The following is a 25,916-nucleotide window of genomic DNA, read 5'->3' on the forward strand; positions in this document are numbered from 1 at the left end:
TTCGAAAGAGTTCAAATTGAGGTTTTGTATAGTTGAAGAAAAAAAAATTCGAAAGATATTCGAAAGATATATGCTGATTGACCACGATGAACGTTGAGGCACGAAAGATACATGGTGATATTGTGATGGAAGGTCTTTGATAAAAACAAGTTCGTCTAGATTTGTAACCTAGAGAATTACCAGTAGTTAAGGATTACTAATTCAAGTAAATATATTTTTAGTTTCCCAAGTCCAATCATTTGTTGTTTTTTAAAATACTCGAATTCAACTTTTTAAAACAAGACCCCTGGAATTGTTTAGATAATTTTCTAGAAGTAATAGTCTTCTCTCAAGATTAGTGTTTCACTGAGTAATTGAAAGATACTATTGGCAATGGCACCCTGACAAACCTAGTGTGCCCTTTATGTTTCCTTCTATCGTGGTTTTGTATGCTTGTGACAGATATAAAATTTTCTGCCACCACAGTTAAAATGACCACATGAAAAAGAGAAATATATGCTGTTGAATAAGTAAAAATAAGCTTCTGCGAGCTGGTGCAGACGCTCAAGTGTTTTTGGATGAGGGAGGGCTTGATGCAGAAGAGGATTTGGCCAATGTCAGCTCTTTTTCGTGCTGTTCCTTCAGAAAGCTCTGGGCAGTCTCTCTCACAATCTTGAAGAAGAAGCTGATGAGCATGAGCCATATGACAGTGTTCCATATCGAAGCAAATGAGAAGTCCCATTTCTTCACCTAAGAAATTAAAAGAAAGTACCTTAGTGCACATTAGAACAAGCACACATCAAGGGAATCCTGGAGGCGCATAAAATACATATCTAAGCATTGCATCTCGAAACACCTCTAGGTAAAGAGCATTTTCAGACTATATGTTCATATGCAACTCTTTGAGCATGTATCTATAGATTACACGGGCACACATGTGCAGGCTCAAACACATGGTGAATTAAGGTATTTCATGATTACATGTGCAGCAAACTTCTGCAATCGAGAATATATAAATATACATTCATAAAAATGATTTGAAATTTTTGAAATCAAGGAATAGAATCAGAATCCATTCTTTGATAAATGATACCAATGCCAAAAGCACAACGGCAGCCGATGTAGGCAATGTGTGTTCTGATTCTATAGTTCAGTCATATTACCTCAACGTTTGAGACTGGAGGTGTTGGTGCCATATACTTGTTTCTAATAATTTGTAGTTTTGCAATAAGTTTTGGCAGGGCCGTGGCAAGTCCAGGAACAAAGCTGAGCAATCGAATCAGCTCATTTTCTATTAAGTCAAGGAGTTGATGGTTGCATACTGAGATGATGAAAGCTGTCTGCAATATAATAAAGACAACATAACCAATGTCAACCAATGATCAATATAAATTGAACCAAAAAAATTTCACAAAAAATTGAGAACCTGCAGCAACCAATTGAGATGGTACAGTGTGTTTGCATAAGTAACAAGAGCATCATATCATGTTGCAGGAGAAAATAGAGCTTTGCGAACCTGAATGTGTGTTTTGATGATTGCCTTTCCTATCAATGTCGCAAGGAAGAACTTCCAAAATGGAACTCCAAATTGCCCACACAAGATACCAGCAAGGTCAAAAAGAGGATTTGGCACCTGCAGTAAACCATTTAATTGCAAATTGCAAATTCAACTAGAGTGTTGATGGTGCTAACCATAAGATCGTTGATCAAAAAAGAATTTTTCATGAAAAAAATATAACCAGAATTTGACATTTGCGTTTGAGAAAGAATAGGGAGTGCAGGTATGAATAGTTGCAACAGCCAGCATGGGACCAACATAGACAAGAAAAAACAAAAGATAGTTACTACATTTATGCAAGTAGATAATTCTGTCATACTTCCTAACTTCCTCTACAATGACAGAAAATTACTTGATGAGTTAAATCAGGCAGAATAACTGCAGTTGCAAATCTTGTGCTAGAAAAGGAAATCATTATTATGATTCACAAGGTCTCATCACAAAAAAGAGAGAGAAAAATTACCGAAGCAAGGACTAAAATTGAGAAGAAGTTCAGATACTGTGAATGTGAAAGGAGCCAGTTTTTAATCTGTTTCATGTGAGTGGCCATGACTGTGTTATGATCTTCTGCTGAAAAAGACTCGAATTCTTTCATGACTTCCAGCTTGCTACCTGACATGCTAGCTGCACACACATTTCAAGATAAAACTAAATTAATTAGAATCACATAGCAGTGAAATGAGTAATACTGCTATCTTGTAGCACCAAAAAATGACAACGCAATTCATGTCAAGCAATTCAGACGACAGAAAAATGTTGTCAGGGACTGAGTTCCCTTCCCTTGCAGTGCTAAGAAACCCACAGGAAGAGACTAATTCAATGGTGACCATTAATATACAAATTCAATAGACTCACGTGATGAAACACCTTAGGTCCAAAGCCACCCCAACAATTACCAACCAATCAAAATCAACTTCTCAACGAGCTATAATTTTCCCAAACCGTTCTTTTAATAATGTTATGTGCACAACCTCTCAACACAAAGGCATACTTGTTTAAAAAATCGCTCATAAATCTTAAATCCACACAGCAACAGATATCACTGCACATGAATCCAAGTCAAACTTATCAATTTGAGCACTTAAAGCAAGCAAGAAGAAAAGACCTATCCATTTCAATATTTGTAATAACTTAAACTTCAATAGTTGTAATAACTTAAGCATTATCATAGTTGTAGGAAATACAGAGCAAAGAATCCCCAAGAAAATTTAATATGTTTCCACGGGTCAAAGAATCCTTAGAACAATCCAAGTGGCACTTGAAATCCACAGGCACAAATTTAGTTTATATCCTGTTAAGAAAATTCCAGCATCTACGATATGTGTGTGCGTGTGTGTGCAGAACACACACACAGACGTGCAAAGGCCTTTCCAGGAAAATGGTTGTCTAAGACATTAACATAAAGAAATGATTCAGAATAGTCACCAGCTCTTGATATGAAATATGGAGGAAGCTCCCCAAGTGCAGTCCCGATCCCCCACAAAACAGCCTCAAGTTGAATCTGAGGCAAAATGCTGGTCAGTGGAATTCTCGAGCCTTCTAATGATGAATACATTGGAGGTCCAAATGCAGCGCAGTTTCTGTCCAGCCATGAAGGACCGCTGTATAGTTGAATCGTATCATATACAGAACTTTTTATATCAACTCGACCACATTGTACAGCTTTAATTGTAAATAGAGCAATATGTGGGCCTAAATACAGAACAAATGTATGCAGACCAGATCCTGCAGAGAAGAAAAGGTTCAAAATTTCGAAAACTTTCCATGTCAAATCACTTGAACAAGATCAAATGAATCAGGACCATATTAGAAAACGAGACAAGAATCCATTCTGTGCGAGCATTTGTTTGCTTAATCTGAGTGAGAACTGAGATTATTGGCCACAAATCCCTTGGAAAATGTCTAAAAGCTTCTTTATGGTACATGCTATTTAAGTAGCTTAAATATCGCACATAGATGAGTCTGAACTCCGAAGCTCATGTCTTTGAAACTTCATGTATATTAATGAGTCTGAACTCCGAAGCTCATGTCTTTGAAACTTCATGTATATTATCATCTTTAGCTGATGATCATTAGTCTGTACCAACCTAAGGTTTTCTTTTCATGTATAAGAGTCAAACTTGAATGCATTTAGTGTCAGATTCCTATCTTGATTTGCTATTTTTCCATGCAACATTTTTGTAACCTGTAAACCTATGGCAGCAAGTTCCTTTCCATGTGTTTCAAGTTCACAAAAAATTGTATGCATGAATTGAAATGCTCAACATAAATTTGAGATAAACCTTCATTCAAAAGTATGAAATATAATCCCTGCAAATCATCTGGAAAAAATCATTGAACAAACAGCAAATAAGATAGAAAACATGAGCAATTCTTTTACCTAGACCAATTGATGATGCTACACCAAGTGCCAACCACCAGAGTCCAAATCGAAGATAATTAACAACTTCATGGACATGCTGCAGTATCATCAAGGACTTGAAATCAGAATAAGAAAACAGCCTTTTAGTTTCAACTAGAAAACAAAAAAAATGGAAGCATTTTACGAATGGGGAAATAAGCTTAATCTGCAAGTAACAAAATCCACAATAAAAACCCACCAACCAAATAATACTTTCTAGCAACATCAACAATCCATTTTAACATTTTCAGCAAACTTATCACCGCTAGTTTTTTTTTTCCTTCCAAAGAATACACATATGGGTATCAATTACTCAATAAAAATCACAAAAATCTACAAAAAAAAAAAAGGTAAGGCAATAACACGTTACCTCTTGATAAGGGCTACCAGTGGTGATGACAAGAATCCCAATACTTCCTATAAAGGCACTTATCAGAAGCAAAAGCCAACCACTTTTTGCAAACAATCTCTGGAGACATTGAACTATAGCCAATACAAAATATGTCAGGGTCTTTATAGGCTGTGTTGATAGTGTTAGATTCTCTAATTCCTGTCTTTGTTTCTCTCTGATTCCTGCAGAACATAAACAGTTTTTAAAATAGACCTTTAACTCACAATTTAACAAAATAAAAATAAAATAAAAGGTCAAATGCCCTTTATAAGTTTCTTAATTCCCTAAACCTTACGTTAACATCAAATCCTTTAATTTAATTATGAAAATATAAAACAAAATTCGGAAAACCCATTTTCAAGTTTCTTAATTTCCATCATTATTGCATTAGGCTCACTCTAAAAAACCACACAAAAAAATGTCAGTTCTCAAAAACCCAGAAAAAAATACTAACAAAGATATGTAGTTTTTCTCTTTTCCTCCTCATTCCCATTAATTTTCTAGTGAATCTACCAAGCAGATATTTACTACGAAAAAAAGTAAAACTCTTTACTTACTAGAAATTGACAAGTCGTTGATGTACTGTTGCTGTGTTTTTGGGGTCTCCATTGCTTGAAGAAGAGAAGAGAATATCAGTCAAATGCTCTATCTTTCTTTCTCTTTCACCCTCTCTAAACCAGAACAAAAAATTCGACACCCTTTAAATTCTACGTGCTGTCGTTCTGAATGTATAAAGACAGAGAAAGAAAGAGCGCCTCGAGAAGGAAAAAAATGGATTGTATTGGAAAGGAACCAGCCGAAGGAATTTTTTTAAAGAAGAAAGCAATTTCCACGTGAAGGAGACAGTGACAGAGACAGGACAGGGCATGGAGAACCAGGAAGGACCCCATGATGGCATTGCCACAAGGATTATTATTATTTACGTTGCTGCACTTTACACTCTTTTTTGAGGAAGTCTCAACTGTGATTGTTGTTTTTATTTAAAAATATATTAAAAATTATATTTTTAATTTTAAAAAATTATTTTTTACATACACGTATCAAAATAATAAAAAATATAATTTTTTTATAAAATAATTTTTTTAAAAATAAGACTTTAACTGCAGTTTCCAAATATACATTCAACAAGAGTGCCACATTTAAATTTGAAGAATGCAGTTTGAAATCAATTCTCATGTTATTTTTTTAAATATTGTTGAGAAAAAAGATAAATATATAGATATTTTATATAATCTAGTTTTAATATTATTTTTTATTTTAAGTATATTTAGTGCTTGATTTTTAATTTATTTTTTTTCTTATTTCTAAATGTTTTTTTATTTTTAGTGTATTTAGTAATTGATTTTTACTTTATTTTTATGTCGTTTTTAAATATTAAATTTCATTTCCATTCTTGAGTTTCAAAATAGTTATAAATATAATATTCATTAAAACTTCTAAATTAAATTTAAAATGTTTTTAAACAACTTTTTTATGTAGCTTAGGGTTACTGTATTGAAATAAAAAAAAGATATAGATAATGGAGAAAAAATATATTTGATTAATAAGATATAAATATAAAAATAAATATGTTTCCAAAATGAGTTTATATTGAATTTATTTCCTTTCAAAATAAGATACAGATTTATTATTTTTTATTTCTAAAATATCACTGTAAAAAAACTCTTAATTTTAAAATTATCAAACTAAAACATGTAACAATAATAAAAATCATTATCATAATTTTAAAACTCAATTCAAGAATAAATTCAGGACAAAACTCAGGTTACCAGTCAGAAAGATCAACTTAGATTGGTCAAGGTCAATGCAAGAATAAAAATATTTATTATCATAATTTTAAAATCCAATTTAAGGGTTGAATTAAGTTTTTAACTAAATGGATTAATCATTTCTTTATTTGTTTTTCTTAAACATGGATTAATATAAACTTTAGATCAACCTATCAGACTAGTCAGAATTTTATAATTAAAGTTATTATAATATTATTAATTTCAACACTTGATATAAACTAAAATAAATAAATTAATATCTAATTATATTTTTTAAAATATATAAATTTGACTATACATAATAATAGTAAAATAGATTTTTTCATGTTTTGTCTTCCCTAACCCAGTACAATACACTCATTATCAAAAATAATCTTGTCTTCATTTTTTTTTTAATCAAGAATTTTGTAAAGTTAAAAATTGATATCTTATTGAATTTAACTAGAAATATATATCATATGAGGTGAACTAAGTTTAACATCTATGACTCTAATATGAATATTAAGTTTTATTTTTAAATAATGATGATATATTCAGAATAATTTAAATAATTTTCTTAAATCTTAACCATAAAATTAAAAATAAAAAAATCAAAGAAAAAAGGTAATCTGACTAATCTCTTGATGCACAAGTCACTCTCTTTTTTATTAGTGAAAGCAGCAATCTTGCATTAAAAAAAAATATAAATTAAAAAAAAAAAAACAGATTGAAACTTGCACTCAAACGTTCTATCATAGTGGTAAGAAAGAAAGAGAGAGGCAAACTCCCTTGTTACATCACCTCTCTCTCACGGTCTCTCTCACTCCACGCTCACGCAATCTTGCATTCTTCACTTTTGTTGCGTGCGGAAAATTCTGACACTCTTTTCACAAGGTATCGTTACTACTACATCTTGGATTCTCTTTCATGTTCTAAATCTAATTTTTTTGCAGGGAACCCATCAAACTGTGAACATTTTCTTCCACATTTATGCAAAGTTAGACCCAAAATACACGTATTTTTGTGTTGAAGACTTTGGTTTTCATGTGGGTTTTTGATTTAAATGGGAGCTGGTAGGTTATTACCCTCCCTGTCTCTGCTAAATTTGGTTTAGCTTTATTTTTTTTTTCTTTTCAAATTTAGCAAATTCAACCAGGAAAAGGGTCTTTTTACTGTCAAGTAAAAGTTTGAGGAGAGTAGTACTTTATGTTATCCAGAATTGCTTTAATTTTGTTTATTTTTAATCAACTGGGACAGACAGAAATTATAGGATTTTGTCAAACGTAGAAGATGTGACTGGAATGTGAAAAAAGGAATGAAATTTTTTTTTGGTGAAAGAAGAGAGCAAGAAGATATGTGGATATTGATGTTAATGATTCTTTTGCACCGATTTATTGTTTTAGAGTGGCAACTTAAGTTGCTGGGACAGGATTTCATTTGTTGGCTGCAATCGTATAACAATGAAGGGGAGGTTTTGAGGTATTAAGAGGGATTGGCAAAATTTCTGGTTGGCAATGTGTGTGAATGGAGAAGATTGTGTAAGGATTTTGTTTCAAGGAAAGGGAGATAGTGAGTTAAATCTGTCGGTTTTTTGCAGTTTTGTTTCTTAATATGCTTATAAGTGGTCTTTATTCACACATCACAGGGCATGCATGCAAGCTTTTTGTGGAATCTAAACTTAACATTTTCCCTCTCTAAGCTTCTACCGTTCTGCATATTCATTTATTATCATTATCAGCATCAGCATCAAAACCGAAGGCATATTACTATGTTTCTGATATTTTTTTTTAATGTGCGTGTTCTTCTTCTTTGAGGTCTATGCTATCTTAAATCTGTTGGTTTTAGGATACCCACTCGAACCTAGATTTATTTTGTTACACATATATAAACACTTGGACACAAAGACACTTGCTTTGAGATGGGTTTTATTTATTTATTTATTTTTATTTAGATGGCTTTTTCATGCAAGGAGCTAGGAGATTGTTGGAACATTGTGTCTTCTAAAATTTGTTTGAAGTTTTAGTCTTTAGTTATTTAGAATAGTTATTTCTCTTAGCAAAAAGTCTTTTTGCAGGCAAGGAAAGTTTGAAGAGAGGTAATATTTTTCAGGGGCTAAGAAGTACTTTATGTTACTAGAATTTCCATATTTTGGGTTATTTTTTATATTGAACTTTTGGGATGTGATAAAACTAGAGGAAGGAGTTTGGAAAGTGTGGAAAATGTGATTGAGAAAAGGAATGGGTTTGTTGTGGAAGAAGAGAGTAAGAAAATTTGCAATATATGGATACAAATATCGTGGAACGAGAGTTTCTTTGCATTGGTTTAATAGTTTAGACTTTATGGTGGCAATTAAGTTGCAGGTATAGGATTTTGGTGGTCGCAATCATATTTCAGAGAATGAGAAGTTTCTGGACACAATGAGAGTGGCAAACAGTTCTGGTTGGTTGTGCTTCAAAAGGAAGAAAACAGTGTGTGGCAAGGATGGGAAGATCATGGGCAAGATTTTGTTAGAAGTTTTGTTTCTCTATTTTCTTTAAAGTGATGTTTATTCAGGCTTCACATAATTAACATACGATGAAGATTATGCTAGGGCTTAGTAGGGCATGCTCCAAGCTTTCTTTTATAGAAATCTAAACTCGAAGTTCTCTGGATTTCATTGAGAACTTGGCAGCTAATGGTGACAAGAGAACTAGGGAGGATCAGAGGAGGAAAATAAGAATGTATCAAAGAAGCAAAAGCTGGATAAATCTATGGAGGAGGAGCAATTTGTGAGGCTTAAAAAGATGAAAAAACAGGAGGAGGTGGGTCCTGTTAGGTTGGGTCCAAAGACTTTTGTTTCAGCAGTGGAGATGTTCGATTTTTTCTACAATTTCCTTCATTTTTAGCCTCCCAATCTTAATGTCAACAAGTTTGAGCACATGGTTCTAGTGGAGTTGCTTATGCAGGATCATTTGGAGCCTGAAAAAAAGATTGGTTGTGGGATCCAAGCTTTCCAACTCCGTTTTCGTCCAATGTGGAAGACACAGTGCATCTTCCTCATTTGGGATGATGAGTTTGTTGATGATTTCAGTTTCTGGAAGTGCACGGATAATATTCTTCCCCTGCCTGAGGACATGAGAATAAACTCTGATGCCAGCCTATCTTCAGGTGGTGGTAAGAGTCGCAAAAGGAAAGGTGGTGGTGTGAGAATAGGTGAACACAACCATGGAAGAGGTGGTAAATCAAGAAACTGAATCATTGTCTTTGATTTACCTGGGGTGAGAGGTTTCAAAATGGGGGTAACTTTCCATTGTCTGCACGTTGATGTGATTATATAAACAGATTCCATATGGCATTTAGTAGCCTCAGTTTGTTACTCATGAGAGATTAACAAGTTTAAATCTGGACCATCCTTTGTATGTCGATAAACTCTTTTGATTTACTCAACTAAGGAATTTCAACTGAATTTCATCCAGGTATTGCAAATTGCTCAGCTCTGTGTGTGTGCACTTCTATGCCTCTAGCTCCTTCACTCTTTCCCATTCTGAATGAAAATAATGATGTATGCAGTCTCGTGTGTTTTACCATGTGAATAAACATGACATGATGGCTTTTGTGAATTTTAACTTGCTCCTATGCATACTCTGGTCCTTCATTGTCACGTTGGTCTTATTCAATGTGAATCATTGCCATTTAACTCCCAACACACATACATATGCATGCATACATGTGCTTCAGACCTTTTGAGTTGGTCCTGTTGTAATGATCTAGTTATGTGATTCACATGATTACTTGCTAAAGTTAACCTTTGTCCATATTTCACTGATTGCCTCAAGCTAATGTGTTATTCAGATATTGCACAGTTTGTAATTATTGTACATCTTGGATGGATTTATATTTATGAACGTGATGTGAATTTTCCAACTTTGGAATGGGAAATCTCCAACTAGTCTATGCTCAGCTTCTGCTGCGTCATCTGAGTGCTTCTTTACTGTGAGGCTTTGCATAATCGTAAGCATGTTATCGAGAATGAGGTGCACTAATGCTTGTTTGCCACTTTCATTCAGATATCATGGATCCTCAATTGCCAATGGAAAAGGTATCTTTTGGCCTAAATTCTACTGAGGAAAATAACAAGATAAATGTAGTTCTAGTGGCAACTGGCAGTTTCAATCCTCCAACTTTTATGCACCTGCGATTGTTTGAGCTGGCAAGGGATGCATTGCAATCAGAGGGATACCATGTCATTGCAGCCTACATGTCCCCTGTCAATGATGCATACAAGAAAGCAGGCCTCATTTCTGGGGAACATAGGTTGCAGATGTGCAGCTTAGCCTGTGAAACTTCTGATTTTGTAATGGTTGATCAATGGGAGGTAAACCAAAGCACTTACCAACGTACTTTGACTATTTTGCAAAGAGTCGAGAGTTCATTTACTAATGGTATGAAAATGTCCAGAGAATCCCTTAAAGTCATGCTTGTTTGTGGTTCTGATTTACTCCAGTCCTTTAGTATTCCCGGGTTTTGGAACCGTGATCATGTAAGAACCATATGCAGCAACTATGGTGTGGTTTGCATACGCAGAGAAGGACAAGATATTAAGAAGATTATATCTGATGATGAAATTTTGAATGAAAACAAGGGTAATATCAAAGTTACAGATGATCTTGTACCAAACCAGATCAGTTCAACGCGAGTAAGGGAATGCATTTCAAGAGGGTTGTCCATAAAGTACTTAACTGCAGATGGAGTGATTGATTACATTAGAGAAAAAGGTTTGTACCTGAACTAAGATGAGAAAAAAGATGATTTCTAATCATACTCGAAGCCTTATGCATCAACTATATTTCTCTACGTATTTTAAGCAGTCAGAATTTACTTAATGAAGCACCGCAACATGAAACTACATACTTGTTTGCATCTTTCGTTCATTCTAACTCATTTATATCAAGATGATTCCTTTCTTCTGAATCCTTTTGAAATACAAAGAATGATCTCTCGTCGATCTTTTCTGCTATCTTCGAGCTGGGGACGTGCTTTTTTATTTTATAAAAGTCTCCTTTGTACCATCAAACTTCGGTTCATGCCGTTCCTGAATTCTTTGCTATTAAAATGAGTTCATCAGAATGCATTGGTTTATCCCTCGAGCAACTCTGACGAGGTCAGTACTTTGAAATAAGTTAAAGCCCGTAATTCAATTGCATGCGCTGAATTCTCTACAGCAATGTGATCACCTTAAGATCTGCATTCACGAGGCAACTCATTCATCAATCTGGATTTAGATGACTTCAAAGCGTTCTCTTTATTATTCAAATATTATTTATTATTTAATATGAAATAAAAAAATAATATATATATTTAATCGAGTTGAGGTCGACAACATTCATGTTCTATTTATTACACATCAAGTAAAGCAATTGTAAGAAGTTCTATTACAACATCAATTAAACCTTACCTAGCCTTCAATTCCCCTCCCCTCTCCTTCTCTTACCAAACCAAACACACCATGAATGTATTGCCCAATTCTCAATTTCACCCCACGAAAGAAAATGTTGTCAACTGGGTCCTTAACATTCCAGATATTTCACAATTGGATCCTTTTGCCTCCGTCCTCACATACAGATAGATAAGCAGAAATAACAATGTCGATGACAACCGTAAAAAAAAATAAAAATAAAAAATTCAAAGTCCCCTCTTTGCTATTTAAAGCAAGAAATAGTTGTTGCAGTGGTATGCTGAATTGTTCACACCCATATATTTATTGCTAGAAGAGCATTTATAATGACTTAAATGTATGAAAGCTGGCACTGTTTATCTAGTTATTCTCGTATCCTTTTAAAGAGTGAGATTAATTCCGGGATTCATGGCTATCCCTCTTAATAACTGCGTTTTCTGAGGATCAAAATTATATTGTCACTTCTTATCCTTGTAGGGATATAATAGTGTCTTAATCGCTAGATCAATATTTTATTGGTCTATAATTGTATTTAATTGTATTTTAAATATCTATTTTACTTGAAAAATTATTAAATTAATTTTTTTAATTTATATGTGTTAATATTAAAAATAAAAAAAAATTATTTTAACATATTTTTAAAAGCATCCGACAGTGGCATGAACATAAATTTACGATCACGGGCCAGAAGTAGTTGCATAATTAAATTTCATACAGCTAGATGAGCATTAAAACAAAACAAAAAAAAAGGTGAAACATGTGCTTGTTATCTTGTTTGTGTGATCGAAATCAGCATGCTGTGTTATAAAAAAAAACTCAGTCTATTTACGTGGAATCTTATCAGAAACAGTGTAAGTTTTTGAATTAAATTAATTTTTTAATATAATATTGAGATTTTAATGATCATGTTCTCATTATTTATTTATATCTTAGTAAATTAATAAAATCAAGGACAAGACAGTGGGAAGATATGAATTGAAAATTAATATAACAGCAGATAACACTTATACGGAATATATAGTACTTGGTCAAGAACAAGAATGCTATTTTTTGAACAAAATCGCTTCATGTCAAGATATCAGAGCAGTCCTTGCTAGCTAGCTACCAGTCTCTTGATTTCTCGCAAAAGTAGCCATGGATACGAAGCTTGCATGGAAAGTATAGCCCGGCCCCTTCTATTATCTTATGCAGACAAATTGCAGAAGTGCACGTAAAATTAAGAAGTTGAAATTAAAAGCTTGAATGCTTGTAAAAATCACAGGGGGGGCTGCAGAACAAGCCACCAAGAATCTCTTCTTGAACTTGGAAAAGCATTTAGAGTCGATCTCTTCTATTATTTTATGCAGACAAATTGCAGAAGTGCACGTAAAAGAAGTAGAAAAAGCTTGAATGCTTGTAAAAATTGCAGGGGGGGCTGCAGAACAAGCCACCAAGAATCTGTTCTTGAACTTGGAAAAAGCATAAAGAGTCGATCCCTTCTATTATTTTATGCATGTGAGAAGCAAGGAATGCTAAATAAATAAGAATATTATTTCTATATTTGCAAAAAATAAAGCAAACGAGACCAAAGTGATGAGAAAAAAACAATATCAACCATCCAGAACCACATGACTTTGAACAAGAATATATTCAAAATGTTTTGCTTTTTTGCCCACAAACCCAACTATTGGGTCCCAGATCGGCCAACTCCCTATGTGGATATTTATAAAAATATATTACCAAAAATATTTTTTATTTTAAAATATATTAAAATAATATTTTTTAATTTTTTTTAAAATATATTTTCAATATCACCATTCTTATCCATGGTACACTTTCTTTATAGCAGCAGTCCTCGACAAGAGGATGTGCAATTTTTTTTTTAATTCTCCATGGATATATTATTTTTTATTTCCTCGAATCAAATCGGGTTTGATATAATGTAAGCTAATATAATCGAAATGAGGATTTTATTTTTTATTTTTTCCTTAAGAAAGGCAAAAGAACAGGGCCGACAGTATGAACAAGATAAGCTTCTCAGCCATTACCACACATTCATGTTCTTTTGTACGAGCATGCATGTTTGTTTTTATGTTTGAAAAAAAATTATTTATTTTTATTTTTTTCATGTTGTTTGATGTAAGAATATTAAAAACAAATTTTAAAAAATAAAAAAATTATTATTTTAATATATTTTTAAATAAAAAAACTATAAAATACAATCACTTCCATAAAATAAATACCACCATAATCATACCCTTCTCTCTCACCGTAACTTGCAACCAACAAATTAAGACTTGTCTTTAGATTCTTTGTAACACAGCAAGCAAGAGAGAGAGAGAGAGAGAGAGAGAGAGAGAGATGTTTCAAAACATTATCGATGCCATTACTGGTAACAGTGATGGGAGTAAAAAGTTGAAGTGTGGTGATGGTGAGTGCAAGAAAATCAAAGGGACTGTAGTGTTGATGAAGAAGAATGTTTTGGGTTTCAATGATTTCCACGCATCAGTTCTTGATCGTGTTCATGAGTTGTTAGGCCAAAGAGTCTCTCTGCAGCTCATTAGCGCTGTTAACAGTGACCGTTCTGGTGAGTAACAGTATTATTTCTTCATTTTGTTGCTTATTTTTTATGCCTCGAAAACCATTATATATTTTCTGGTGGGATGCTTTGAACCTATGCAGTGGGATCGTAGAGAATCTAGAGATAGAACAGGACAGTGCTTGATTTCGTACATTTTCTAGCTAGTTTCCATGCATGGTTCACCTTGAATATGCAGTAGACTAACAGCTATATTCTCAAGGAAATTAGAGAGAAGTAAAGCAAGCAAAAACGTAGCATTTCAAGGGAATCAGATGAGTGGAACCAACTCTCAGCTCATGATCTGCTTGTTAAGGAGCTCATTGATTTCCTACTTTTTAATAATGTAATTGGTACCGGATCTTCACTTACTACACTGTTTGTCCTTGAAAAATTAATTTAAGTGTTTGAAAGGGCGGCAGTAGTTAGGTTAAAAATGTTTTATTTTTTATTTTTTAAAATTTATTTTTAATATTAGTACATTAAAATAATATATAAATATATATAAAAAATAATTTTAAATAATTTTTTTTAATTTTAAAAAACATGATTTTAATTTCATTTTCAATCATTGTCTTTTTTTTATATATATATGCATAGATCATGGTGAGAACTGAGGACTAGGGATATAAATAGCCCGTTTAATATTGTATATTGGTTTTTTTTAAGTGATTTTTTATTTGAAAATATATAGAAAAAATGTTTTTTTATATCACCATATTAAAATAATTTAATAATATAAAAAAATAATTTAAAATAAAAAAATAATTTTTTTTAAACATTTTCAAAACACAATAACAAAGCAGCTCAAACATAAAATTTATTTAGTTATAAAAATAAAATTCATCACTAAAATAATTTTAAATTAAATTTTTATTTTTTCAAACTAGGAAGGACAAGGAGATAAGTCTTCTTTGTCCCTCCTCTCTCGGTGTTTTTTTCCCCTCCAGACAGTATGTTATTACTGGACATCACAGTGAAACAGAGGTCATTTTACTACTTAATTAATCTTAACTAACTTAACTTATAACCACAGCATGTGTTAACAAAAATAATTTATAATTAGTCTGCAAGCTGAACATCCATATTAATAATAATAAAAATTATAATTTAACTGTAAATGGACCTGCAATTGCCTAATATAGTTTAAGCTAACTGATGAGGATTCTGGTGCCCTTTTGTAGAGAATGATTTGAAAGGGAAGCTAGGAGAGCCAGCATATTTGGAAGAATGGTTTCCTACAATCACTCCCTTAACCGCAGGCGAGGCGGCATTCAAAGTTACATTTGATTGGGACGAGGAGATTGGAGTTCCAGGGGCATTCCTGATAAGAAATAATCATCTCAGTGAATTCTACCTCAAGACTGTCACACTTGAAGGTGTTCCTGACCATGGCCGAGTCCACTTTGTCTGCAACTCATGGATTTATCCAGCAAAACGTTACAATAAAGATCGTGTTTTCTTCACTAACCAGGTAATTATCAAGTAACATAGAAAGATGAAGGTAGATGTTAATATTTGACTGAGCTACAGCAAATTCTGATACATTTGGACAGACATTTCTGCCACACGAGACACCAGCACCGCTACGTAAATACAGGGAAGAAGAACTGGTTCATTTGAGAGGAAATGGAGAAGGAGAGCTTAAGGAATGGGACCGCGTCTACGACTATGCTTACTACAATGATTTGGGAGATCCTGACAAGGGGCCAAAGTATGTCCGCCCTGTTCTTGGAGGGTCTTCTGAGTATCCTTATCCCCGTAGGGGCAGAACAGGCCGAGCAGCAACAGAGTCAGGTCATTACCTGTTGATCCAGAATCTCACATTTTATGTTGCATTTTACACTGCTTGACAATTGTAAAACTTCTCCATGATCTTGTTGCAGATCCCAACACAGAGAGCAGGCTGCCACTTCTGATGAGCCTAAACATTTATGTTCCAAGAGATGAACGATTCGGTCACCTGAAGATGGCAGACTTCCTTGCTTATGCACTGAAATCTATAGCTCAATTTGTCAAGCCTGAACTGGAAGCATTATGTGACAGCACCCCTAATGAGTTTGACTCCTTTGATGATGTATTGAAACTCTATGAGGGAGGCTTTGAGCTTCCTGAAGGTCCCCTTCTAGATAATCTTAGGAAAAACATTCCCTTGGAGATGCTTAAGGAAATTTTTAGAACTGATGGTGAAAACCTCTTCAAATTTCCGAAGCCTCAAGTGATTCAAGGTGTGAACTTAAACATTTAACTCTATGTTTGGACTATTTCATAAACAAACATTCAACCATCCCCCTTTTGGCCACTAAATTATGATATACTCTGCAGATAATCATTCTGCCTGGAGGACTGATGAAGAATTTGGCAGAGAAATGCTGGCAGGAGTAAACCCAGTTATCATTCGTCGTCTTGAGGTAAGCTAAAGTTCCAATAGAATTTTCTGTCTCCGAAATATATATTATATGTTTTTTCTTTGTGTCTAATAACAAATCACTGCAGAAATTCCCTCCCAAAAGCAAGCTAAACAGCAAGCAATATGGTGATCAAAACAGCTCAATAACAGAGAAGCACATCAAGGACAATCTGGATGGACTGACCATAGATGAGGTAAGCCATCTCTCGATAAGTTTATTCGACAGTTGAGTTTAAGATCAGATCTGTGAATGTTTCACAGATGGAGATGCTGAATTTAGTCATCCCATTAAAGAAAAAAACAACCGTAGCTGAAATTATTTGTTGTTGAATAGGCAATCAAGAACAACAGGATGTTCATCTTAGATCATCATGATGAATTGATGCCATACCTGAGGAGGATAAACACTACTACCACAAAGACTTATGCTTCAAGGACATTGCTTTTCTTGAAAGATGATGGAACTTTGAAGCCACTTGTAATTGAGTTAAGCTTGCCTCATGACAAGGGAGATGAATTTGGAGCCATTAGCAAAGTCTATACCCCAGCTGAAGATGGTGTTGAAGGTACCATTTGGCAGCTGGCTAAAGCTTATGTGGGTGTAAACGACTCTGGTTACCATCAGCTTATTAGCCATTTTTTGAACACTCATGCTGTAAGTGAACCATTTGTGATTGCAACAAATAGGCAACTCAGTGTGCTTCACCCGATCTATAAACTCTTGGAACCTCACTTCCGCGACACAATGAACATAAATGCGCTAGCTAGGCAGACACTAATTAATGCTGGTGGAATCCTGGAATCAACAGTTTATCCTGCAAAGTATGCCATGGAAATGTCATCGGTAATTTATAAGAGCTGGAATTTCACTGAGCAAGCACTTCCTGAAGATCTGAAGAAGAGGTAACCTTCGTAGTTTACTCTTAAGAGGATAATTCATAGTTCACAATTTTCAAGACTTCAGGAACTAAAACTTCAGTAAATGATGTTATAATGCTTTAGGAATTTAAACTTTGGTTATATTCGGTGATAATGTTGTATTTCATTGCAATAACATCCTACCTTGTTTGTTCAGAGGAGTGGCAGTTGAGGATCCAAAGGCACCACACGGTGTTCGCCTGCTGATAAAAGATTACCCATATGCAGTTGATGGGCTAGAGATATGGTTTGCAATCAAAGAATGGGTGAAAGACTACTGCTTTTTCTACTACAAGGATGATGACATGATTCAAAAAGATTCTGAACTACAATCATGGTGGAAGGAAGCGAGAGAGGAAGGGCATGGTGACCTGAAAGATGCACCCTGGTGGCCAAAGATGAAGACTCGTGAAGAGCTAATAGATTCATGTACCATAATCATATGGGTGGCATCTGCTCTCCATGCAGCTGTCAATTTTGGTCAGTACCCTTATGCAGGATACCTTCCCAATCGTCCAACCATAAGCCGTAGGTTCATGCCTGAAGAAGGCTCTCCTGATTATGAGGAGCTAAAGTCGGACCCTGAAAAGGCTTTCTTGAAAACAATCACTGCCCAGTTGCAAACACTTCTTGGAATTTCCCTCATTGAAATTCTGTCAAGGCATTCCTCAGATGAGGTGTATCTTGGGCAGCGAGACACTCCTGAATGGACAGCAGACAAAGAGCCATTAGAGGCGTTTGAGAAATTTGGAAAGAAACTGGCAGTTATCGAGGACAGGATGTTCGATATGAACAAAGATGTGAACCTGAAGAATCGTGTTGGCTCAGTCAAGGTGCCATACACTCTGTTGGTTCCTACCAGTGAAGGTGGACTCACTGGAAGGGGAATTCCTAACAGCGTTTCAATCTAAAGCTTCTCTACAAAACTATTTATTGTACTCTAATATCATTAATTTCTTGATACGAAGGTTCTTTGTAACCAATGAGTTTAAGCATTTTTAATCACCAATATCTGTAATTCTTGTTATATGCTTCAAGGCACATATGTCTTGATGTAATAAATTTTATAAATAATGATGAAAACTTGTTCTTGTTGCCTGTTCTAATGTTTTTCATAACTTAAACCCGTTAGACTCTGCAACGCAGAAGAGATTCCCGCGTGGCTAAACTTAAAAAAATGAGAAGGGAGAGACCTTACTGATTGAGCCTCCTATTACAACTTACTCCTACAATATATGTTTTTGTTTCCTTTCAATTTCTGTTGTTGAAGAAAGTAAGCCCTAAAAGAGTCTGTTTTCAGTTTAGTTAGACGAGGCTTCTAGCTTTCCAGGCCTTTCAGTTTTGTTAATTTCTTCAAATTTGATGATGTCCAAGTCTCTTACCTTCATGAAACATGCTTAGCTTGCTGTTTGACACAGAATTCAAAACCAGAAAACTGATGAGTCTCTAAGATATATATATATATATATATATATATATATATATATATATATATATATATATATATTACTCTTTTATTTCATGTTAAATAATAAATATCCAAGAAAATATTCAAATCTTGATAAATAAATTATAAATATCTAATTTTTTAACCATAATAAATAAAAATATAAATACAATAAAAATTTGATACGTGAGTGTCATTATCATTGTGATTACTCCCTGCTGTTATTTTGTACTTATTTTGTACAAAATGCGCATCTAATATATATATATATATATATTACTCTTTTATTTCATGTTAAATAATAAATATCCAAGAAAATATTCAAATCTTGATAAATAAATTATAAATATCTATTTTTTTAACCATAATAAATATAAATATAAATACAATAAAAATTTGATACGTGAGTATCATTATCATTGTGATTACTCCCTGCTGTTATTTTGTACTTATTTTGTGATGAATATAATATAAATATAATAGAAAACTGGACTTCTTTCTTATTTTGTACTTTCCTCCGCTGCACATCTCTTCAAATTATGATAAAAAAAAATGGTAGCTATGTAAAAATGATCATATTTATGTTAAGCCTAGGACATATTTTTTATAAAATAAATTATATGAAATTTTATAAAATTTTAAAATATTTTTCAAAAACTAATAATAATTTATAATACTTGTAAAAATCTAAATTTTAAATAAAACAATATAATAATGAAGCACTATAAAATATTAAATCAAGATTAAATAAAAAATCTCTCGAAAACAAATAAAACATACAACTAAAAATAAAAATAAAAAAGTATAAACTATTAATAAAGTTAACTTGTTAATAAAAGCTAAGGACCTAAAAATAATATTAAAATAAAAATGTGAATTCAACCAACTATAATATTAAATATACATCATAAATATTATAAATTGTGCGTGCGTGTGTGTGTGTATTATGTGATAGTGGAATACATTTCAAATAATAGATAATAGACAAAACCTTAAGCTTTTGATAACAAACAAGGTCTGCAACCTTAATCATTATGAGAGATTTAATCGTCATAGACTATTGTTTCTCTCATTACCTAAATATACAAATTACTATACGTACATACTTTATGTTAATATGAAGTTATTGACAAGTATTTCAATATCTAGACATAATAGATACCCAAACTGACTGAACTTTAAAAAACCGATCAACCTCCACTGCTCAATCAACTAATTGACTAAAATTAACTAACTAATTAATTAAAAATTATTAAGCTAATCAATCGACCAGTTCAGACAAATTGGTCAACCAATTAATTAAAAACTCAAAATTTCAATCTACTAGTTTTTCAAAATTACATATCTTTAAAAATTCAAAATGTTTCTAAAACACTCACATCTTCAATCCCCATATTAATTTTTTTAAATCAAACTAACACCATAAAATATTAATTAAACATCTTAAATCATTCAGTAAAATCAAACATAAAAACATCAAGATTTTACCTTAAAAACCCTTATCTCCAACTTTCACTTCTTTCCTTTTCTTCTTCCTTCTTCTTCCTCTTCCCTTCTTTCTCTGTTCTTCTTTCAGTTCTGTCTCTCTCCCTTTAGTAATTTTTGGTTTCTTCTTTCTCTCTTTTGTTTTACCATATATATATATATACTAGTGTTGATACCCGCGCGATGCTGCGGGTGTCAAAATCTGTAATTTTTTTTTTCCACATGTTATATGGTAATAGATAGCATATTCACAAAGTTAGTTGCAAAAGTGAAGTTTAGATAGTTAAATTCAAGCATAACAAAAGCAGTGAGGGGTAAGTATTTTATGCTTTATACATATAGGTAGAGAATTGGACGCCAATGAGCAGCAAGCTGTATTAACAACGTAGATGATGAACATGCCCATCAGGTTGTGATGTTGGAAAAGCAAGCATTGACCAACTCGACGTTAATTGGTTTTCTATGGGAAAAAAACAAATGTAAGTGTAAGTTATAAGTTTTATAAAGCAATAAATATTAAATGTTTTTAAAGATAAATTAGTAATGAGAAATGAAGATGTAATTATTGTTGAGCATGTGAGTTCATAAAAAAGGGAAGGTAATTAGAAGTAGATGCTTACTTTATCAGATGAGGAAACGGAGAGGTGCTGCTTCTTTGAAAGTTGGGGTGTAGGAGTGTCATCATCTTTGTAGAGAGGCTCCTTTGATGAGTCTGTGTTCAAGGGTTTTGGGTGGTGAAGCTGGGTGCTGAATCATATGGGAAATGTAAACAACATGAATGAAATCAATTAAGTAATAATTATCATAGTATGAATGTAGAGCAACTATGAGATAGTGTTGTCTTGGAAGTTAATATCTTGACATTAAGCAATAAGAATAAAAGTAATGATAAAGCTGAAAAAGGATTCCACGGGATGAAATTTTTATGCCAAATAAGATATTAAGAATGAAAGGGAAGACTATTTATAAAGTTGTAGATTAGGCAAGGAATAATTGGTAAAGGAATGCATATAAAGGAAATCAGATAGTGGTCTCGGCTGGTGTGTTATGTGTGCACTGGAATTATTTGTTAGGTGTGGGGAGGCAAAGCAAACCTGTCTTGTGGATTAACATCATTGAAGGTTAGTGCTCTTTTTGATTGGCGACGGCAGCTGTCATGGGACGTGTCTTTTTGCGGAGAGGTCTGCTGCTGCGAAGCTGGAGTCTGGATCTCAGATTGATCTATATTCAAGGGATCTGCAACGTTTGGTGTTGGAGGGGTGAAAGTCCTGGAACTCCCAGCAGACGTTATTGAGGCTGTTGTGTCAATATTTTTAATGGGGCTAGGTGGGTTAATAGATGCTTCAATTGATATGTCATCGAAGATGTTGCAAACATATATCTCACATCTGGCGAGAACAGATTTGTATGCTCCAAACCGAAGCTGAAATATTTTTGTCTTGTTTAATTTCTCAATCAGTTGAGGCGGAACAGTAAATGGATCAGTGAATTGTTTGTCGAACACCAAATGATGAGCTGAAGCATTGAAAAAATACTCAGCTGTCTTGCCAGAGAGAAGAAAATTCGTGACATCTTGACCATCGCTGACTATGCAATTAAGTCTGAACCTAAAAGATATGAAAAAGAGCTTCAGTTAAGAATGAAAGAAAAGCATGGGTTAATATATGTTTCAGCTAAAAACTCAAGGATGTTTTGGGATGTATTTTAATTGAACCATGGGACTGGTGCAGAGGTTGGATAGTCATGCTCCATGCACCGTAAATTATTAGGGAGTCCAGAGAGTGGCTTGTTGCAATCTGGACAGCTTTGACACCACCATCCCTTGAAGAGATCATAATCAACTATGAAAGCCTTACATGTAAATCTTTCATTCTGCAGGTGTCAATTAAAGCATAAAGTCATAGAATTTTTTTTCATAAAAATGAAGGCTATGCAGTGTTTGTGATTGCCAACAGTAGTGTAAACATAATAATATACTTAGCTGGAACATTAGGAAATGAAATGAATAAAAATTAAAATTTCAAGTGCCAAGGAAAACTCCACTTTCGACCGATTTAGAGAATGAAAAATGAGTTTATGGTTTTGGAAAAGAAAAAAAAACCTGGGCAAGAAGAAAGACATGGAGAGGTTTGTTCTAGAAAGGGTATATGTATGTTGGTAGGAGTGCTAATGCTAAAAAGAGAAAGGAAAGGTATAAAAGAAATCACTGGATTGAATAGGAAGGAGAGGAGTCGGAGCTAGTTTTTTATCTATCAAAGAAAGAGTGCTAGTGGACCGGAAGAAGAAGGTTGGATAGCAGACCTTGCTTTTTGTGAGTGTTTTATCTGAGAAGAGGATCGCATGTTACATCAGTGGATGGGAGGAGAGCAAGTGAAGTAGATGAGTTGAGTGGGAAGATTCGTTTACCACGTATATAAAAGGGGTCTGGAAGCAGCCATGAGATATTAAATTATAGTCTTTGAATCTCTATGCCATGATTCCTGATGCTAGATACTATATTTGAGGATCTATTTTTATTAGACAATTGGTGGACTTGGAAATCAGGGCATGAGAGGAGTGATGTCGTGTTTCATTGATAACCTTATTGTAATAAGTAATATTTAAAAAATAACATAATAAATACCTTGTGTTCGTACGGGTCCATACAGAGGATCTCTCTTATTGTTCTTCTATTTTCATTCATTTGAGTTTGTAGTGACAGGACAGCTCCTGATGATGGAGGTAGCTGTTGTAAGTCAACAGCGATTTGAGCATAGCTATGGAAAGATAAAGAAAAAGGTGTTGAGAATGAATTTAAACAATAATACAAAAATTGAATTTGAAGAAATGCAAAAGGTTTGAAGAATATAGAAATTTACTAATGCTTGTATGCTAATAATTCTGGTATGTCCGGGTTAAAATACCAAACTGAAGCTGCGGTGCCGATTAAATTTGCAGATCCTATAAAAAATGTAATAACCACACAATTATCGATGTATATTTAATGTGAAGAGGTTATGAAATCTGAATTGAAAAACTCATAACATTGAATGATGGCAGGCTTGATGATAGAACGAAGGAAACCTCTAAATTCAGAGACACGAAAACCAGCAAAAGCAACGATAAGAGGGGAATCTTGTTCTGCCAAAGAAGCGTCGTCAAAGCTTCGAGCAATGTCACCCCATAAAGTGATACGAAGCTCGTCGCCCCTAAACAAAATAAAAGTGTATTAGAGTAATGCTAGGAGGAATTCAATATAGTAAATAATTTGAATTTATCATTAACCGTATATTTTCTAGGATGAACTCCCTTTTGTCTTCAAGTGTTTGTCCTCGAACCAAAATCTTTTCAATTGGCTGTATTGCTTTCAGCCTACCAAGAACATCTATATAAATAATTGAAAAATCATGTTAGTGGAATGAAAAAACTATGTATGATACAGTTTGATACATAAGGGAAAGAATGAGGAATACCTGTGAGAAGTCTTGATCCTTTTTCTTTGTTAAGGATATGTGCAAAATCTGTGAAATTAAAGTAATATCGTGGAATTGAAAGTGGGGGAGAATTGAGGCGAGTGACTTTGGTGTCAGACTTAAGATCAATAACAGCTTCATGGCCAACAACAGCATTCATGTACCGATTTTCAAAGGTGTAGAAATTTTTGACTTCATAATATTCACCTTCAGTAATGATTGAAGAAAAATGTGCAGCATCTCTAGATTTGGCTGATCCTTGTATTGCACCACCCTTGTTCATTAAACAAAAGGCAAATAATTTGTGCCATTGCATAATTGCAAGGTTAAAAAATGTAGAATGATGGATGAGGAGAGAAAATAATATTGAGTATTGTAAAATTATAGCATTTGGTTTTGATGTCTAAGCGCTAAATTCATTTTTTATCAATTATGTATGTATATGTTATCATCAAGAATTTGTTTTGTCAATGTACACAATGAATGGTAGTTTATTCTTGGCTATAATATTAGAAAAAAATGAAGAGGCTTTTGTATTGCAGCATGTTTAATCTGTGAATTTAGTTTAATGGTTTAGCTGCATGAATGTGGTCCTGTAATAATTTTAAATTATTATTGTTAATGAATGAATTTTTTCGAGCATGCGAACATAGGTATGGTTAGTCTACTAATTGTGAAAAGGCTATAGAAATAATAATAAAAGTATTTGTGTGGGAAAGTAAAAAAGGGACCAAACTTGGCAGTAGATTATGTAAGTATCTGAAGATGAGGATGCGTAGGGGATTGACTATATTTCTATTCTAGAATAGTTTGATACCTCAATTGGTGCTAGAAGAAGGGGCTGAAAAAAAACAAAAGCATGCAAGCAAAGGTAGGAATTTGAAGAAAATAATAATAAAGATCATATTAGTAGACATGTTGCATACCTCACGATCAACAAACAGGCAATTGAAGTTTATTGCTTGTCCATTTTGTTTTGGAATCCAAACACGACATACCCGAGCTCGGATTAAAGGGTAAAAAACATATTTTTTAATGCTGTGTAAATGAATAGTCATCACTCTGCATTTTAAAAAAGCAAGGAAAAATTGAACAAATAAGTGAATAATTAAATATGAAATTAAAATATAAAGATAGCAATAGATCCATGAATATAAGGAAATGCAATTCAGATCATGAATACATGTGTATGGCAACCGATTATTTTCATACATGTATGGCAGAGGTGAAAGTAGTATATGAAACAACTTAATGGTTAGGAAGAACAAAAATGAGGAATTAGCATGTCTACTCATTATAGACAGTAGTAGTATTTTATGTATAAAAATGTTAAAACATTGGAGAGAAGCCTGGCTTAAAACGCCGGAAAGTTAAGTTAAATTTGGAGAAGAGAGACGTTATTCATTGATTTCCTATGTAGCTGAGATCTCCAAGTAGAATGGACACCAACAACGTGAGAGCATGAGTTGTGCTCTGTGTGTTTCTACAAAGCTTGTTTTTATATAGTAAAAAACAAAAAAGAGCCTCCTGTAAGTCCTTATTAGCATTTTGTTAAACAGGAAATCCTGTGTCCAAGTTGTGTTTGTTTAATTAGCAGGAAGAATATGGATTTTGATTTTCTCTCTTTTGAAAACGTTGAAATCGATGAATGGTTACTTAATCGATGTGCAGGTCATGGTGACATGAATTTGCTACTGTATTTCATATGGTATTTTACATAAAGACAAAATCTTCCTACTCTAATATCCAGTTATTTAAGTTGTTCTCTTTTTTTCACTGTGCCCCACACAGTTATCCATGACAGCCGATCGCTCTAAAACCTCAATTTCCAGGTTGAGTGGGGTGATTGTACTGTTGAAGAAAGAAATAAAGCTAAGGAGATGCAAGGTGATTTTAATATTTTTAGCGCATAACAAAGGGTGCACGAAGATAGGATATGTAGAGAATGAGATGATGATATTGTTGACCAAATGTTACGAACAAATAAAGTAAAAAAGGGAAAAAGTAATAAAAGAGTTGAAAGTAAAAGTGCTGTTAGTTTGAAACAATTAGCCATAAGCAGTGGAAAAATAAAGAAGATTGAAATAGTTGAGGTTTATTTAATGTGGGGAACAACTTTTGCAGCTGAAGAAATAA

At 33.5% G+C, this 25,916-nt stretch overlaps 4 protein-coding genes and 1 long non-coding RNA gene across 8 annotated transcripts; 3 read left to right on the forward strand and 2 right to left on the reverse strand.

Annotated features, from left to right (window-relative positions):
- Positions 1–292: 292 nt before the first annotated feature.
- On the reverse strand, positions 293–5,203 carry LOC133669339 (vacuole membrane protein KMS1-like). Its single transcript, XM_062089433.1, has 8 exons — positions 4,887–5,203; positions 4,309–4,511; positions 3,918–3,996; positions 2,963–3,262; positions 2,001–2,161; positions 1,496–1,612; positions 1,143–1,319; positions 293–729 (listed from the first exon to the last, which is right to left on the reverse strand). The coding sequence occupies exons 1-8, from the start codon at positions 4,936–4,938 to the stop codon at positions 544–546; spliced, it is 1,275 nt and encodes a 424-aa protein (XP_061945417.1). The 5' UTR covers positions 4,939–5,203; the 3' UTR covers positions 293–543.
- A 1,660-nt stretch (positions 5,204–6,863) lies between these two features.
- Positions 6,864–10,966, forward strand: LOC133668897 (nicotinamide/nicotinic acid mononucleotide adenylyltransferase-like). Of its 4 annotated transcripts, none has more exons than XM_062088903.1 (2): positions 6,864–6,971; positions 10,124–10,966. In XM_062088903.1, exon 2 carries the CDS (start codon positions 10,129–10,131, stop codon positions 10,846–10,848), a length of 720 nt encoding a protein of 239 aa, XP_061944887.1. In that variant the 5' UTR covers positions 6,864–6,971; positions 10,124–10,128; the 3' UTR covers positions 10,849–10,966. The 4 variants fall into 4 exon arrangements, with proteins under 4 accessions (XP_061944887.1, XP_061944885.1, XP_061944886.1 ...); XM_062088901.1 differs by having other exon boundaries at positions 6,877–6,971; positions 7,723–10,966; XM_062088902.1 differs by having other exon boundaries at positions 6,880–9,532.
- LOC133669857 (protein EMBRYO DEFECTIVE 514-like) lies at positions 8,828–9,310 on the forward strand. Its single transcript, XM_062090185.1, has 2 exons — positions 8,828–8,878; positions 8,963–9,310. Exons 1-2 carry the CDS (start codon positions 8,828–8,830, stop codon positions 9,308–9,310), a joined length of 399 nt encoding a protein of 132 aa, XP_061946169.1.
- A 2,758-nt stretch (positions 10,967–13,724) lies between the features above and the next one.
- On the forward strand, positions 13,725–18,494 carry LOC133670089 (probable linoleate 9S-lipoxygenase 5). Its single transcript, XM_062090529.1, has 8 exons — positions 13,725–14,077; positions 15,253–15,542; positions 15,625–15,865; positions 15,955–16,296; positions 16,394–16,479; positions 16,565–16,672; positions 16,813–17,381; positions 17,554–18,494. The coding sequence occupies exons 1-8, from the start codon at positions 13,852–13,854 to the stop codon at positions 18,305–18,307; spliced, it is 2,616 nt and encodes an 871-aa protein (XP_061946513.1). The 5' UTR covers positions 13,725–13,851; the 3' UTR covers positions 18,308–18,494.
- LOC133670090 (uncharacterized) lies at positions 15,526–17,680 on the reverse strand. The gene is made up of 2 exons (XR_009834008.1): positions 17,541–17,680; positions 15,526–17,293 (listed from the first exon to the last, which is right to left on the reverse strand). It is a non-coding gene; the product is annotated as an uncharacterized LOC133670090 (long non-coding RNA).
- Positions 18,495–25,916: the final 7,422 nt, after the last annotated feature.

Source organism: Populus nigra, chromosome 12 (genome assembly GCF_951802175.1).
Source record: "Populus nigra chromosome 12, ddPopNigr1.1, whole genome shotgun sequence".
Lineage (NCBI taxonomy): Eukaryota > Viridiplantae > Streptophyta > Magnoliopsida > Malpighiales > Salicaceae > Populus > Populus nigra.

Excerpts from the sequence above, each read along its gene's own strand:
- LOC133669339 (XM_062089433.1), bottom strand. The coding sequence starts at position 4,938 with ATGGAGACCCCAAAAACACAGCAACAGTACATCAACGACTTGTCAATT. Across the intron at positions 3,997-4,308 it reads CTGGTAGCCCTTATCAAGAG|CATGTCCATGAAGTTGTTAA; the intron begins GTAACGTGTTAT and ends ATGATACTGCAG. Across the intron at positions 3,263-3,917 it reads AGCATCATCAATTGGTCTAG|GATCTGGTCTGCATACATTT; the intron begins GTAAAAGAATTG and ends TCTTCTCTGCAG.
- LOC133669857 (XM_062090185.1), top strand. The coding sequence starts at position 8,828 with ATGGAGGAGGAGCAATTTGTGAGGCTTAAAAAGATGAAAAAACAGGAG. Across the intron at positions 8,879-8,962 it reads AGATGAAAAAACAGGAGGAG|CCTCCCAATCTTAATGTCAA; the intron begins GTGGGTCCTGTT and ends CTTCATTTTTAG.
- LOC133668897 (XM_062088901.1), top strand. The coding sequence starts at position 10,099 with ATGCTTGTTTGCCACTTTCATTCAGATATCATGGATCCTCAATTGCCA.
- LOC133670089 (XM_062090529.1), top strand. The coding sequence starts at position 13,852 with ATGTTTCAAAACATTATCGATGCCATTACTGGTAACAGTGATGGGAGT. Across the intron at positions 15,866-15,954 it reads CCGAGCAGCAACAGAGTCAG|ATCCCAACACAGAGAGCAGG; the intron begins GTCATTACCTGT and ends ATCTTGTTGCAG. Across the intron at positions 16,673-16,812 it reads ATGGACTGACCATAGATGAG|GCAATCAAGAACAACAGGAT; the intron begins GTAAGCCATCTC and ends GTTGTTGAATAG.